Source organism: Vanacampus margaritifer, chromosome 11 (assembly GCF_051991255.1).
Source record: "Vanacampus margaritifer isolate UIUO_Vmar chromosome 11, RoL_Vmar_1.0, whole genome shotgun sequence".
In the NCBI taxonomy this organism is placed as follows: Eukaryota; Metazoa; Chordata; class Actinopteri; order Syngnathiformes; family Syngnathidae; genus Vanacampus; species Vanacampus margaritifer.
Window position 1 is genome coordinate 8,839,919 of NC_135442.1, and position 17,480 is coordinate 8,857,398.

At 36.8% G+C, this 17,480-nt stretch overlaps 1 protein-coding gene across 2 annotated transcripts; it reads right to left on the bottom strand.

Annotated features, from left to right (window-relative positions):
• Nucleotides 1–265: 265 nt before the first annotated feature.
• Nucleotides 266–7,879, bottom strand: stx19 (syntaxin 19). Of its 2 annotated transcripts, XM_077581006.1 has the most exons (6): nucleotides 7,727–7,879; nucleotides 6,787–7,008; nucleotides 5,968–6,206; nucleotides 5,420–5,656; nucleotides 4,831–5,043; nucleotides 266–3,625 (listed from the first exon to the last, which is right to left on the bottom strand). In XM_077581006.1, the coding sequence occupies exons 3-6, from the start codon at nucleotides 6,175–6,177 to the stop codon at nucleotides 3,389–3,391; spliced, it is 897 nt and encodes a 298-aa protein (XP_077437132.1). In that variant the 5' UTR covers nucleotides 6,178–6,206; nucleotides 6,787–7,008; nucleotides 7,727–7,879; the 3' UTR covers nucleotides 266–3,388. The 2 variants fall into 2 exon arrangements, with proteins under 2 accessions (XP_077437132.1, XP_077437130.1); XM_077581004.1 differs by lacking the exon at nucleotides 6,787–7,008.
• Between the last annotated feature and the right edge of the window lie 9,601 nt (nucleotides 7,880–17,480).

The window sequence follows — 17,480 nt, forward strand, 5'->3', positions numbered from 1 at the left end:
AAGAAATAAAACTTTGTCCCTCTGTCCTCATTGCCATGTTTTTGTTGTTGCAATATTTTGTTGTGGGAGTTCCCGGATTAAAGTGCATGACTTTTTGTTCTGTACACCCCCCTCACTGTAAATATGTATTTAATCAAAACATAAATACTAGAGTGAATGAAGGTAAACTTTGCCCTAAACTATTCTATTCTCATTGCCGTGTTGTCATTGAGTTGCTTGTGAATTTTGGATAGAGAAATGTGTGCATAAAGTATTTCCAGTGAGATGGCATGATAGTTATTTATTTATTTATTTTTGATACTGCAACTGCCAGAAAAGCTGCAAAAAAAAAAAGAGGAGCTGTATAATATGAACAAATTTTCTATCTTCTTTCAGTTCTTGTAATAAAACCATGCAGTAATGTCAGCTTTGTCTTTTGGTGTGTGTGTGTCTGGAGGGGGGGTGGGGGTGGGGGGTTGGGGTAATCAAATAAATGGAAGCAAATTGGGGGCTGTAAAAATGACATGTGGTGGGAGGACAATTTTCAAAAGACACTTTTAAGGAATGTGTGGATAAAACTGGCTGATGGCCTTCAGTTGTCATGCACGACAAAATGTGCCACAAAGAATTCTTTCCTGTCATCGTTAAACTTGTCCTGACCTCACAATAAATACTCCAAATAAGTAGAATGACATTTTGTAACACGACTACTGTATACAAAGTGACATTTCTCAGTCTGATTCAAGAGTTAAATCACTCATTTGACTCATGGGAGTCAATGAATACACTCAACTGGCAATTATGTCAGTGAACACTGGATGGCATTGTTGCTGCTCGAGAACCTGCTTTTTTTTTCGTGTGTGTGGTTATGCAGCACAGCATGCTGGGCAGCAAAATATATTGTCATTTCCTTTCTATTTTGAAGCGCACATGCTTAAGACATTTATGTTTTGCTTTCAAAATGTCACCCCAATCAGTGCGAGGCTGAGGAAAAACACAACATTTCTGATGCAGCTGAAATGCCAGTAAACACCTCACAGAAATCCCACCTGCTTCCTCTACCAGACCCGGGGGATCCTTGTAAATAACATGTTCCCTAAATAAAACACCATATTGATAGGTAGCGTTTATTAGATGTCACATGAATGGCCGATGTCTGGGAGAAAATGTCAAACTGGCTTATTAAATGGCAATCCTGTCAGTCAGATGAAACATTTGCGCTGTTCAAGTTCAAGTTGAAACATGTTTGTTTTTAACCAGCAATAGGTAAAAAGAAAAAGAAAAAAAAGGACACATCTTTTGCAGAAGTTAACGGTTCTATTTACACATCTATCTTCTGGGAAGGGAAAGCAGAGTTGTCATAATCGCAAACCCGTTTGTCCTGTTTTGTATTGGCACACCCAAGTCACCTGTGCCTTGTAGCACAATAGATTGTAATCATTTCCTGAAAACGTCATAAGGTTGCGCTTAACTCGGTCAAAATTGTAGTAAAAAAAAAAATAATTAAGGTAATAATTTCACCAATAATTACAAAACAAAAAATCCTTTTCAGTTGTTACTATAACAACACAGTTGATGAACAGTGAATTTAACACGTCTGATTGTTTAACAATAAAACATGAACCTAACATTATTCAATAAAAAGGTACATTTAACTGTAACCCTCCTAGAAGTCTTTGCAACAGAACACTTCTAATCAAGTGGGTGGAGATTACTTTAACTCTCTGCAAAGTTGAATTAACACTACAGTATATCATTCAACTCTATCAAATAACCCCAACCTCCATTTAAATGAGAAAGTGTTTAAAATACATGTTGGAGCATTGAAATCAACTCTGAAATATTATAATATAAAATATTTTAGCACTCCAATTTTTGCTGCGAATGCATGTATGAAAATGAACAGATATATTACATTATTTTTCGAGTTTTACATAATAAGTTTTTGAGGAAAAAATATTAATAAATCCCCAATAATGTAATAAGGTATTACATTATTGATAAAAACGTTAATATCAATCAGGATTTTTTTTTATGTTTGTTTTCAGGAAATTATAAATTACACATGCCTTTTTGATTGATTTGCTTTTTACTGGTTTATTATATCTGACACGTGGAGTAATGCATTGTTAAAAGTTATTAAATTATAAATATAAACCATAATAAATTATGAAAAAAATACAAATGCATATCACATACTGTACACTGTAAATGTGTTTCAGCCAGAGCAATGTCATAATGAATTGGTCCTCAATTTTGAAAGAACAGTAATTATTAAAATTACTGTATTATCTCATGAATAATACTCATTTTTAAAAATCCCAAATTGAAAGGGGGCATTATATTGGGGGCTTATTAAGAAATGAACATTTTTCATATTGTTACGCATTGGTAGGTTTTGAATCTTTATTCATTCATATTATTCACTAGAATTATAATGATAAACCTGCTTTTTAATTAAGGCTATTGGGGTGTGTGTGTGGGGGGGGGGGGGGGGGGGAGGGGGAATCCACGGATGTGTGTTACTCGCAGGATTTTACGGTAGTCCAAATCTCTCTTTGTCATCTGGGGAAAAAAATACAATTGCAGTGGAACTGTATTACATTTGATTACTATTTATTCTGGTATGTTGGTCTATGTCTGATATTCCGCAAATATAAAATATATTTACACCCATACAAAATGATCCAAATTGAACAAATTTATGCAGGCCAAGCTGCATTCATTGTAAATTATTTAAGAATTTGGCAGGCAATGTTTTAATTTACATTTCACCATTCCTAACAGGCAAATGTAAAAATAAGAATACCGTTTTTTTTTTCCAGGATATACTTTATAAACTATTAAACTGAAATGATCAGACTATGAAATAAATGCTTATACCAATTAAAACAGGCTGAAAACACTCCCCCCTCTCCCACTTCATCCGCATCTGAAACAAAAAAAAATTATATCAAATTTGAGCTTCAGCTGAAGGTGCATTATCTGTATAACATTTTCAAAAGGTTCTAGTGCTTTTCTTGGAGCAAAAAGTTTGAACAATGGAATTTGTGATGAAGCAGTGACTGTTGCCGAGGTAGAAGTCTTGTTTGCGACCTCTCTCAGATGACAGTGAAGGTCTCCAATAAACAGCCATGTTGGTGAAGAGCACTCAGTGAACTGTCTCTTCCAATAGTAGTCACTTCACACTCTCTTCAAAGAAATAAGTGCCTCAAATATCAATTCCTGGCCTCCCCCTTAATTGTTTTCTATGCTCTGCTGAATCCGTCTTTGCCGTTGCTGTGTTCAACAGCAAGAACTGCAGTACCATAACCTTCACTTTAATGGCACTCCATTCCAATGTTGTTTACTCCCAACAGGTAAGGGAGACATTTTAAATACAAGGTGCTGGATTCCAATGGGCAGAACTTTAAAAGCAGCATTTCCAGGGAGGGCAACAGCAGCAGCAGATCTGACGAAGGGGGTTGTTTTTTTTGTACCTGGCGGCTAACTTAAACTTCTCATTAGAGGCAGCTACATAATCCTGGGCCCGTCCTACGTTGGTCTCTATGTGCTCAATGTGGGTCCCTTGTTCCTCCACCAGCATGAAAATGTCCATGAAGAGGTCCCTCAGCTCGTTCATATTGCTTTCAAGGCTCAACAGCTCCTGAAGGATAATAGTAGACAGCATAGAGTGTCAGTCAATTCCACAAAAGTGGGAATTTTCCATTTTCTTTTTGGTTAAAATGTAAATAAAAAGACAAAACATTGTATTATTATTTATTTCCCCAAAAGCCACAAATGCAGAATCAGCAGTCATCAGCAGTCAAAAGCGACCCACTACCATGTTTAGCTGTAGAAAAAATACCTTCAACTACAGTTTTCCAACTTGAAATTTTATGACTATTCCTAAATGGACCCCATCATCAGAAAAAGTGTTTATCTTTCCATGTGGGCAGTACACCAGTAGGGTACAAAGATTGTCTTATGGGTCATTTCTGACCCGTGAATTATAAAAGCATTTTAACACCAAACAAAAGTTTTATGATGGTTTGTGGCCAACAAAATAAAGTGCATTGAACGTCACTGGTGATCGTCTTTTTGTATCGTGTAACAAAAATTACATGATAAAAATCAAAAAAAAAAAAGTTTTTAATTAAATGGAGTTAAACTGATAAATAACAGATTGTTTCATCATGTAAAATAGATTTTGGATTTAAAATGATAAAATGCTGCTTTATTTTTGGGGTTTTGGTAGGGCAGTTCAAAAATGACCCATAGGACAAGCATAATGTTAAGACGGCACAAGGGTTAAAATTCAATTACTTGGGTCCATTGTTGGATTTAATTTGGGTTTTTTAGACAAACAATTCCCAGCAAGATTATGAAAGTCAGTTTTGTATTTATGAAACTATAATATAATTCTAACTTTTGATGGTATCAATTCCAGGTGCTTTTTTCCCTTGCTATAACGCATTTCATCTTTTGCAATCTCTCTGTTTCACGATTTCTTTTTAAATGCATTTTTTTTTGCCTACCTTTTATGAAGGTTTGAACTTTGAGAGTATTTAAACAGAGAAAAGTATGAGAAAATGTTTATACCTGCCTGAGAAAAGTGTATTAAGTGTGTGGAGAGAGGTTTATATAATAAACAAACAAAAAAAAACATAATAAATGAAATAACATCGACTATAATAATTGAAGAAACATATAATAAATGATACAAACATAATAAATGAATGTATGTATAGTAAATGAAAAAACATACATACACACAGTCTGGAAAAAAGTGGTATCAAACATCCCTATTTAGATAAAGAGAATAAAAAAAAAAATCATAACAAAATGTGATTTGTTTGCGATCATTCTCACCTTGTGCCGCTGTTCAATCTCTGACAGTTGTGATCGAGTGATTCTGACATCATTTAACAGGTTCTCATTGAAGACTTCCCACTTTCCTGTGGCAACCATCTCGTTGACCTCCCCTTCCGTCACGTCCGTTCCCGAGACTTCCAGCTGTCGGATAATGAAGTGCTTACAGCGCTCCTGCTTGGTCAACAGTCCTTCATTATACTGCCGCATTACCTGTAAAAGAAAAGAAATGTGAAAGAATGAGAGAAAAAAAAAGAGTGAGGGGATGAAAAAGGAAGACGGAAATTAATGAGAAGAAGAAGAAGACATTTGGGTCCCATCTTAATCTTGTCTGGAGCCCTAGGCAGAAAAACTGGAATAAAAGTTATGAATTCAAGTTATTCTCCATATTGGTTGTAACATGTAATATTCCATAAAGTCTTTTTATCTTTAATTTACCGGTACAGCACCCCTCGTTGGTGAGTTTATTATTATTATTATTATTATTTTATTTTTCATCGTTTATTTTTTCATTTATTTTATGTTAGTTCAATTTGTATGTCATTATTCATAACAATGAAAGACAAAAAAAAACCTTTATTGTACCAACCTGCTGGAATTTGAGATAAATGGCCGCATGCTGCGAGCGTTGTATTCTTGTTGTAACAGCGGCGGGGCCGTGCTGCTCTTCTGTTTTTTGCACTTGTTTGGAAAGCTTGTCCAGACGTCGGTGGATGCTTTCAGCTTGGAGTTTGATGTCCCTGGTTATGCTGCTCTCCTTTTTCATGATGCTAAAACGCCGCATCGTTGCAACCAACATCTTCTGCTGTTGGCTGAATTTAAGGACCTGGTTGAAATTAGGAACCGTTTTTAAATAAAGCAATGAGAGCATCGTCGTTAAATCCCAACCAGGGTGCTTTGACAGACTAGGACTTGAGATATTTGAGCCACTTTCCAGTAATTTGTTCAAAAATTATAATTCATTATTCTACAAATACAGTCATATCCTAATATATATATAAAGGCCTAGTTACTTATAAACAATGTGAACATTTTTCTGGATTATTATTTTTTGTTCTTTGTGTTCTTTATTTTACAAGGCACCCATTATAGTGTAAATAAAAGTGTTGACTAAAGGTTGCTCCAAGTGAATCTAACCTCGATGTCCAGTGCGACGATATCATGTCGGATTTGCTGAACTTCCGTCAGGAAATTGTCAATGACTGGCTCCGCCTCAAACAGAACGGCCTCTGGCGTTATGACGTCGACAACCACAGACTTGTCAGTGTCCTCCTCATCGTCCGAATTCACACTTTCTGCATCTAGCTCCCGAGTCCTCTCGAGTAACTCTTTTAAGCGGTCTCTCATTGTGGTGGAACACTGGCCAAGGATTTTTCCTAAGGGAACAGAATTAATATGATTGATATCATATATAAACCTTTCAGGTCATCAAATACATGTGGTGAAATTTGGACTACTTGTTAGAATAGAGAGAGGCCAAGGCCACAATGCTAGTTTGTGCTACGGCAGAAAACAATTTTTCACAATGGCTCTATCTGCTGGATCTAGTGGGTCACTGCCTCGCTTGGCCCAAATGCAAGTAGACTAGAATGGATTTATCATACAAATGATTCTCTTACGGCCCAGATTTCCAGAAATCCTTCGTAATTTGACTCGTCGTAATCAAAACTTAAACGCAATTTGATTATTTACACTGAGAAAGAAACAAACGGACCAAGTGTTCTTTTGGATGGATTCATGGATGAATATTTCCTTTCCATGTGACCTATATAGACATAATAATAATTATTAAAATTATTATAATAATTATTATCTATCTATATATATATATATATTTTTTTATATATATTTTTAATTGATTTTATTTTTTTTATATATATATTTTCAATTGTTAAACAATGCTATGAATGTTAGAAAAGTACAGCAAGAGTTGAACTCCTTAGACTTTGCACGCACATCTTTGGAACGGTGATATTTGCTAAAGCTGAAGTAAACACAGGAGGCGCTTCTGATTCCAACAACGATTCAGTGCTACATTTTCTGAATTCCTTTGAAAGCGTGAAGTTGATTGCATTCTTGCATTTAATTAGGAATGCGGGATTTTCTAGCTGCCTTTGGAAGAAATGTCGGGTGAACTTAAGACTGCCTTCTGGAAGAAGCGACGGCTGTTTGGATGCTCTGGAACGAAGAATCAGAAAAAGCTTGTTTTAACTTTGAATAGGCAAATATTGTCTTTGTCAAACTTTTTCTTATTAGGTTGTCATCAAACGTCACATTGTGCAGCAAGTACAAGGCCAACCATCTTATCACATAAGTAGGCTACTTGATCAAGTGTACAAAAAGAGAATTTAGGGAATTCCAAGGAATGGCATTTGCCACATAGTTTGAGTTAGCCATGTAAACAAATGGTTGTAGCAAAGTGGAGCAGATAAGCTTGTTCAAGCTTATCAGGGTTTAAGGAATAGAATGTAATTCATAGCTTTTGAGTGCAAGATCTCTCTCTCTCCCCTCCCTTTCCTGTCATGCTAACAGCCGTCCCCAGAAGAGCCGATTAAAAAATTATTGAGAGGATTTGGAAACACAGTCTTTGCTGTTTCAAGGGGAAAAAAAAGGAAAAAAGTGGAAGAAAGTGTCAAAGGGTTTGTTTTACTCGGGGAAATATTTCTGTGAATAAACATTGTAAAACACAAGTTTTTTGTTTACACTGTGAAGTGACATTCCTGTGACATAGTAGACTCCAGTAGTTTACACAATTCAGCAATGCTTTTTTTTCAGATTTATCAACAAAAAACAGCACCACAAAAGTAACACTTTAAAAGTGTTAAAAACAATCCGAATAACACGGTCTGACTGAATTGCATGTAAAAATCCAAATTGAACATATCATCAAATTTACCTTTAGACTTTCAAGTATTCCATTTTAAGATCTCACTTGAGTTGTCCTGTGAGAATGAAATCCACGGTAAACACTCTTAACCAAATCTAACACTCATTCGTCATGTTTGAGCCCTCGATAGCAGCCACCAGCTGCTCTTACGGCGCTCATGGGAAAAGTTACACTCACAAGCTGGGAAACTTTTGAGGAAGTCTTTTTAGAGCACCTCCCTTCCTTTTGAGGAAGGCCTGGATTTAGCCACTAGGAAAGGGGCAGACCGCAGGCTGATTTGCTTATCTAAAGAAACGACAGGTGACGTGACTACCTCCTGTTAAGGGACAACATGAGGAAGAAGAGGATCCCCCTAATCCCTCCCCTTTATTTCTGGTCAGGTAAACAGAGCACAGCAAACACAAATGTATTGTGTTCTTTGCTAGAGCCAAACAATAGGACTTCGGTGTCAAGCAGGGCGTTCGGTTTCTGATGCACAAAGTTGATTTCGATGTGAAATGTCTGAGTTTTCGGGATAAGCCCTCTGGGTCCGGGGTATTGTACTCCTTAGGCTCCAGTAAGTCCACTGAGTACTTTTGACAGATTTCAACTGACAAGCTCCCCAAAAACCTCTGTGCGTTTTCAGCACGGCAAGCGACACACTCGGCTAAGCTGCTCCAAGTGTGGTGTCATGAGTTTGTGGATGAGACGAGTTTGGGGAGGTCAACACTTCTGTCTGGGTCACGTTAAACTTTGGAGGCTGCTTGCAATATTTTATTTTTCTTCTCCCTCTAGCCTCCCGTGTGTTCATAACCTTGCAGCAACCACATTGTTGGTGCGGTTGCTAAATATGCCTCTGAGCCAGTACATAGGTTAAAAGGTCAGAGAGTTAATTAACCTTAATGCATATTTTAGTCTGACTCTGAAGCTTAATTTACATTTTTTTCGCATCATAGCAGGTTGGCTTAATTGATTCATTTTTCCAGCACAACGTGGACCAATTAAACTTTTAAAAGTTTGGAAATCATCATTCAGTTCATTTCTAGTGGGTGGTGTTGTTTTGCCGACAGTATGACAATTAAAAGACACATTAAATATATGATGACTCTGCCAAATGATCTTGGTGAAGACTAATTCCGCTATACCTCTGTGCATGTAATAAGGCTGCGTTGTTATGTTAACCATGAGTCAGTCATCCCTAAAGGCAAGATATTATGACAACAAAGCAAAACCGGTTTTCTGAGCGTCAAAATTCACCCTCATCAGCATCAGCTGTCTGTATTGCATGTGAAACTGTTTACTCAAGTTATGAGTCAGACCAGTCGTCTTTGCACATCTTTTAGTCATTAATTGAGAATAAAATAAGTCTTTCCCATACTTTGGGTTATAAAATTAGACCAGGTTACTTTTTTTTATTGTCTGTTAGTCTATTATCTGATGTAGTTTTACAAATTTGGATATCACATAGATGCAAGATCGGTGGGGAAAGGTGGTCTCCAAGTGCCCACTTTACAGCGGTCAACTTTACATCATCCGCAACTAAAATCTTGCAGTTCTTATAAAAGTACTTTGCGCACATTGATCTCCTGCATGGACTCCGGCGAGTCCATTCTGCTTCTGCCAAGTAGACCGAGTGCCTCTTCTGTGCTGAATTTAAAGGGCGCCGCTTTGATTTGCCAGGAATTAAGTAGGCTGTGTTCACTCCCACAACGGCACAATTTCAACCGGAACGCATCAACAGAAATACCAAAAGGAAGAAAACTCCACCTGTGCGCGCAGTTAGACCACATAGAAACAAAAAAAAACATATATCCATTCACATGATACAGCCCCTGGACAGTTTTTTTAGTTTTCTATTTCCCCACAAGGCTAGTTATTTAAATAGACTGCTCACTAACCCTGTTGCCACAACATTGTAAAAAGGTCAGTGATGTCAACAGTTTACATCTTCTAAGACGTCATGCATAACTGCCACTATGAAACGCTAGGGAATGTCTGTCCGTCAGAAATGTTATGCTAACACGACCAAATTAGAGATGCATTTGAGTAGGATCAAATGGAAACAAATGGCAAGCCAAAAAATGAAAACTGTAGGTACAAACGAGAAAGATGGACTGTCTTTCAGCATAAACTTCTTCAAATTCAAAACTCCACCATCAGACCAACTGGCTACTGTGCTTGAACTAAAACAATTCTCGCTAAAGGGCTGTTTTTGAAATATTGCTTGAGTCAAACAACTCCGACATGGCACCAAAATGGCATCATAGACGCTTCTAAACTTCACGTATGAGAAAAAGGCTAGACAAGATAAATGAGTATGGCGCTATAGCTGGTCAGAGGGGCAAGGATAATGAGGGCAAAGCCACCATCATTAAGCCAATGAGAGAGATTGATACTGAGGTTGTGGCCTTGCTTGGTCAAATGAAGAATTAAGAATCTGTATAGATGTTCCCTTTTGTGCTATTTGAGCCTATGAGTAATGTAACTTAAGTAAGCAGTCCATATAAACAACTGTTGTAGACTAAGGTATCTACTTTTATAGACAATGCATCTGCAGTGGGGTGCAAATCCTGGGTATCCTGTTTTTTTGTGCATTTTTACTGTACAGGTTTGCCAATTTGGCAGACAGGTCTGTGCCAAGATGGGCATTTCAGCGCAGCAAGGAAAGTCTTTGGAGATGTGCCCGTTGGAGTGACAATTTGGTAAAAACAAGGAAAAAAATATCAGCTAAGACTTCGACAGCCTCTATGGAGATGTATTGTACATCACACGCCATGCTGGATTTACGGCAATCACGAAAATTGACCCAAATTGTCTGTTCACAACAGACTCCTCTTTGGATGTGAGCTATCCAGAAGATAGCTTGTGTAACATGATTTTATTTCTGGTTCATTTGCCGGAAAGCTGCATTGCTAATAACAATGCAAATCAGTGCAACACTTAACAAAATAAAGGCATACATCATTATCCAAAGGTATAATTATAATACATTTTTGCAATGATAACCATAATAATAATATTCGTGGGGACTGGGAATTTGTAATTAAAAATTTTTTTTAAAACGGGCAGCAGTCCATGGGTTTCTTTATTTTCTAATTAATGACTCTTAATTTGCAATGAAAAATTTATTGCTTCTGTCACCAACATCCAACACGAAACGCTTAATTACCAAAAGTATGAAAAACGTGAAAAAAATTTTTTATGAACCATTTTGTACGGATATAAAAATGTGCAATACATTTATTAATTTAAATATATATATATATTAATATTAATTAATGTATATATATATATATATATATATATATATATATATATATATATATATATATATATAAGTAAGAAGTAGGAGGTGTCACAGGACAAGTTAGCAACGCAATAGACACACGTACACACACACAAACATGCCCATACTCATCTTCAGCCAGCAGACCACCTCTAATCGAGATAGAGGCAGATCGAAATGCCTGCAGATGACAAGGTGCGAATGGATTGGCTTCCATGCCCTTGTCATGTTGCTCCATCTGCACCAAACAGAGAGGAAGACAGATGGAGCTTATGGCAGAAGGCTGGGCGGTAAAGGAAGACAGGTAGGAGAAGGTAAAGTGATAAATTCAAAGACAAGGTAAAACATTTAGTTCAATAAAAAAGACTTAATTATCTTTGTTGGGCACAGTTGTTTCTTTGTGGCTTATTTGGTCACATTTACTTTTTCCACAATAAAATATGTGTGCTGTTCAATGACATATAGTACCATAGCATTCACCTTTGAAGCTCAATATTCAATATCTTGAGAACATCTTCCACTCTGTCCCCTAATGCCGGGTTTCCCAACCTGTATTGAGCCAAGGCACCCATTTTAATTTATTGTTACTTAGCATAGCTGGGTGTAGTAGTAGTAGAGTTAATATACATTCTAACCAGTTTATTGAGTCATTTGATTCATTTGCACATCATTTTTTTTTCTGTGGTTAAAATAAACTGAGCATTCCTGACTGGTTGAAATGTAACATCACATACTCGATTAGCATTAAACCGTGGTCCATTTTGCAACCAATCAACCAGACTATACTGTATTACTCTGTTGAAGTCATATGGCTTCATTCTTTGCCGGTAAACTGCAATATTTCACAATAATTTCTTTCAAAACAGTTTGGCTGTGTTTCCTTATAAGTAATCATTCATAGTTAACGTTCCTCCGGTACAATAATCCTTAGAGTTGGCTCAAAACAATTTTTTTAGGTCTATTTGCGATGACTTTCATTGCATTTGTTCAAAACTAAATGATTTGGATCTGTGATATAAGAAATTTAAAAACGTGTCAGTCACCTATGCTGATGTGATCATTATTAGCTTTCCCAGGTAAACATCATCTGTTTTTATTTCATAATTACTGTACAGTACCGTACGCGGGAAATACCACCGAGCTTATAAAACCTTTATATGGGTAATTTACTGTTCGACCGATGTATTTTCTGCAAGGCGATGTGGTGGCAAATGCTGAGAGGCAGGTTAATGTTGTTTCCCCTCTCGGGCGGATTAATCACCTACCTACTACCTGCCAACATAATCTTTGTCAGGAGATAGGGAGACTCTGCCAACTGCTAAACTGCGAGACAGCAGGGGAAGAGAGAGAGATGGCAGGGAAGAGAAATTAACCACATGAATTCTCTTCATACTTCCCATAAACATTTTTTGTCATCCTTGCTTTGTTATAGTGCCGGTCTTTCTTTCTCCTTGTATCTGTAATTGATAGCCATTTTATTCTTGGCAAAGCCACAATTTTGCATTATTTTGAAGGTGTCTGACCTGTTTGGGTTACTTTACTATGTATTTTATTTATTTATTTATTTATTTATTTATTTATTTTTTATTTTTCCTGGAGATCTCAGTATTGTTCATTCGGTAATTTTACCCATTTGACATGTCATCATCATTGCTCTCTCTCTTTTTTTTTTTTTTTGTGTTACTATGTATTTTATGATGTATGAATTTTATTTTTAGTTCATTGTAATGTCCACATAAAAGCAAAAAATGCATGATATTGTATTTTTAACTAAATACAGTACGTTTGTATTTTTGTTGTTACCTTTCAGTGAGCTTTTCCAATAAACAAAATATTGTACAGATTGGAGGTCAGATATGGGAAGACAAAAAGTGAATGCCAAGCGGAGCCTTTCGAAAACGACATGTGAAATTGAGATCGAAGCAATCCCATTTGTTCCTGTTAGCCGGGCGTCTCTCATTGGCATCTGCTGATGGGAGTTTGTCTTGGACGATGTCCTTCATTTCACCTCCCGAGGTCTCTCCCATTATTCCCTCCCCTATCCTTTCTTCCGTACTCCTTTTTCCTATGTTGAGATCATAAATTGCTGAATATAAAGCCTTGTTTCCAGTCCGTTAAACGCACCAGCCAAGGGCCTTCCATCCCCTGTTGCTCTTCTGAAGGCACTTAGGTGAAAGAAAAAAATCGCTTTTGTCTCAGTGCGGTTTCGTCTATGTGTATGCGTCATTCAAGCAGAAAAACTAAACAATAGCCTAAACAACATCCCATCTCAAGGCCGTGCCACTGTTACATCCGCTGAGCAAGAAGGCCAGATGTATTGATTTTATTGCGCAGTTAAGATTCTTCAGATTTATTATCCTTCTGCGGTCTACTAAGCCCTCTGTCCGCAACAGACAATATCAATCTTTTGCCGACATTATATAGATTGTTATTACTGTGCATGTACTATACAGTATGTATCAAGGCATCCAACTATTTCCTGTACTGCTCGTCCTCTAGTGACAAAGTGTTATCTAGCTTCAAAAACAATATGAGTATGCCCGATAAAAACAAATACCTCAGTATGGATCTCATGCTCGGCACATTCAAATTTGAAGTGAAAGTGTGACCATATAAGGTCCCCAAATTTAATCAGTATATATATGATTAATCCATCCATTTTCTGAACCGCTTATTCCTCACAAGGGTCGTGGGGGGGGGGGGGGGGGTTTGCTGGAGCCTATCCCAGCTGTCTTCGGGCGGTAGGCGGGTGTACAATGTACATAATAAGTTTTGCCTTGACAATATTAAAAGTTAAATATGTCAGGCCAAAACAGACTGAGATCTTAAAAAATAGCTATGATAAGTGAAGTCTAGAAAGCATTTATTTAATTTTATTTTAATAAAAAAAAGAAGCCTGTTTAAGTGAAATCCAAAAAAGGCCCATTTAAAAAAAAAATTAAATTTATTATGTTATGTAAAAAAGTGTGGCTTACTTTATTTTTATTTATTTATCTATTTGTCACTGTAAAATTAAGCAATTAAGTATTGGAAGAGCTGGTTGTCACTTTTTTGTCAGCATCTGTTGAATGTAACAATAAAGTAAATTCTCATCAAGCTTAGTTAATTTTAAAAACAATTAATCAGTAACAATGTTATTTTTAAAAGTCAAGTAATCAGTAAAGTAACTATGCTACCTTTTTAAGTAGTTGTCGCAACACTGGTTATGAATAATGTAAGCGCATCACAATAACTGAAGGCAGAAGTAAACAGATACAGCAGACTGATGAAGCATGAGCAATGTGCAGATGCCTGCTGAAATCTTCTTTACACGTTTTTGACAAACAGGTGTTGGCAAATCACTTCTTCACGCTGCAAAAAACAAAGTCAAGAGTCAAACGTCATTCACTTGTCTCTTTGGGACTTTCTTTTATGTCTATTAGTTATGAAATTCACATTGCAAGGCAATATAAGTGCTCCACTTGGGGCTACTGGTATGGTGGGCTTTGTTTTGAATATGAAGCTATTAGTGAAAAGATAAAGTAAAAGGAGCATCTGATAAAAAAAAATGTAAGTGCAGCAAGTTAGTTCAACCATGATACATGAATTATAAGAATGTTGTCTATTTCATATGCAAAGAATTCCTTTGCAAATACAGGGGAGCTAAATGGGCCAAGCCAAGCAATATTTATTGTACATAACACAACTTTTGGATACTGTTAAGGGTGGATTTTGGTTTACTTTTTGTTTTGCAGAAATCTTTTAAACCCTGCAGATGATATCTTGCAAAATAAAAATAAAAATCGTCATGTTCCCAAAAAGAACAGCAGGTGAAATACAAATGTCCACCAGGTTCTGTCCAACCCTGGTAAAACTCCTCATCAAGTCATGCCTCCAGGCTATTTATGCTTCGTCTAAGCTTAGCAACAGAATGTCCGCGGCTCTCTGATTATTGATGTGTTATTTTGTTCGAGTAAGTTGTAATGCCCTGCATGTGAACTCTTGTAAAAGGCAGGTGAAGAAGACAATTATTTGAAAGGGGCTTTGTTAGGGTTTTATTTACCCTCAGTAGAATACATGTACAGTAGACTATCTATATGCTGTTTGTGTTTTGTAATTTATATTAATCTCTCTTCAAATGTTGGACTCTGGTGTAAATGTAAGCAAGAAGGCAATTTTTGGTTGTAGGTTAGAATGATGTGAAGTGCCTGCTGATCAACCTGTATGAGCTTTAAACAAGTTTCGTTTTCAATCCCGGCGGAATTATTCATTTCCTCTCAATGATCGGCCCGCTGCTGTCATAAATTCTTGCGAAGAGTCTATTAAATTCATGTAGGACACAGGTAATTTAATTCATAAAAGAGAACAGATTACATCAGAGTTGTAATAGCCTAATGATGAAGCATGGTGTTTGAATTTCGGTTAATAGGATTGCGTAATAGACGACAGAGGCCAGGCTATCACCCGCTAGGCTACTAAGGAAACACAAGACATTTCCAGTCCCCTCTCGCTCGCATAAGAGCCAGGTTTAAGATTTACTGTCTGATTACAAAGGTTGGACATTGTAATTCGAATGATGTTTGCCGCAGTTTTCCCCAGGTGTGCTGCCTGATGTGATGGGGAGCGTGTGTGCGAGGTGAGAGAGAGATTTAGAACTAAAATCCGAAAAACGCCATTGTTGTGCCTTCAGGTGTACAACGGTTATGGTCACTGGGGTGTTGTCTCCAAAGTTATTGCTTTTGTACCACTGATGATTGACTCTCTTGACTTTTCTAGCTTACCTGGTTTATATGCTCTCTAAAAACTACAAATGGATAGGTCTGTTTTTTTTGTTTGTTAAATTAAAATGCAGACGCCACAACAACTCCCTTGTCACTTTTTCTCCTAATTGGATTCATATCAGCTTCCTCCTTTCCTTTTAGTCCAACGTATAAGTAATAATTTATATGCTGAACAAATTAATGTTCCTTCTCTCGCCTGCAAGTCTTTGCAATCCTTGCATACTTAAACTACTATGATGTTTCCTATGGGTCATTTCATGGAAATGACGACAGCTGCATTTCCAAGCCAGTTTGCCTTTGGTCTGACTGGTAAAAGCTAAAAAAAAATTTTTTAAATATACAAAAAGTGAGGCACTAACATTGGACTCAGTCCAACAAAGTGCCATATTTGCCATTAAATGAGCATTCTAATTAGTACCTTCAGTACAGTCTGACATAGTATTCAACGCAGCAATATGCCACAGTGCATGCAGACTGTGAATTGAAAGATTTAACAGCAGGAGATTTGTATTTATTTATTTATTTTTTAGCTGTCACCAACCATATTGTTGTACAAAAAAAAAAAAATCTAGGTTTTCATACTCGTGTTAACAAAAGTGGGGAAAAAAATGTTAAACTAATAGAAATAGTTCAAATGAATTTTTGACGTCTATAACCGTCAATGGCAGTGAATGGGTTAATTATGTAAACAATTTATTTTCTTGACTATAATACAGGGGTTACGTTCCGACCACTACCTCAATAAGTGAAATCCATAATACAGAAATACCCTATGTAAATACACCCTAAGCATATTTTTAAAGCATTTACAGTACTGAATACAAACACATTTAAGCACATAATATATTGAGAGCAAGTAGGAGCAATGGATATCCGAAAAATATTATACAACTGTAATAACTTACAAAAAATACATCTGCAATTTAGCACGACTGTGAAGCGTGAAACAAAATAAAGCTGGGGATTACGTAACACCAATTGTGTGGCCGTTATAATGTTGATAGAATTTCGGTTGTTATACCTTCTCAATTGGTATCAATTGCTAAAACACAGCGCACGGTGGCTATAACAAGCAATAAAGCTAATGAGAGTGATGCAGCCTCTATTACAGCAGGATGATGCGACTGGTGTCCTCTGTCTGAACCCTCTGTTTATCTCCGTACATTTCAAAGGAAGCAAGAGCTGCTGATTTGCATAATCTAGACCGTATTGGGCATGTTACTGTATTGGCAAGAGCGTTGACTTTTTCCCTGCATTCCCAAATCTAATTATCCCTTCTGGCCTGGGGACAAGGCCCACTCAGTGAGCAGGAGAAAGAAGTTGGTCTCAAAATGAAAAAGAAACTGATATAAAGCCAATCCGGCGTCTGCACAGAATGAAAAAGAGGTTTTATCAGAACTAGGTCACTATTTTTAACAGCGCCATCCAATTTTGGAAGAGTCAACAGACTTGCTAACTTTATCACCTAATATACTGATGCCAATAGTGAGCCGCGCAACGTCGGATGCCAACATTTAAAAGCAGTTTTAATAAGAATTCTACAACCTGCTGCTTGGTCTAAGTAAATGCAAGTTTTGTCAAATACAATCAACTTGCGTCACTTGATACTGTGTCAAAGTTCCAATTTAAAGTGCTTGCTAACTTTCAAACTTCCACTCAAAGAAGTAGAGTAAAGAAGAAAAGGGACCCCACAGACAGTTGCAAACTGGCAGCGACAGATAGACGGTTAGTCAGCTTT

What these genes read in the sequence shown, in the direction of transcription:
- stx19 (XM_077581004.1), bottom strand. Translation starts at nt 6,177, where the DNA reads ATGAGAGACCGCTTAAAAGAGTTACTCGAGAGGACTCGGGAGCTAGAT. An exon ending in TCGTCGCACTGGACATCGAG is followed by an intron (nt 5,657 to 5,967) that starts GTTAGATTCACT and finishes AATTTCAACCAG; the next exon opens with GTCCTTAAATTCAGCCAACA. An exon ending in TTTATCTCAAATTCCAGCAG is followed by an intron (nt 5,044 to 5,419) that starts GTTGGTACAATA and finishes TTTCTTTTACAG; the next exon opens with GTAATGCGGCAGTATAATGA.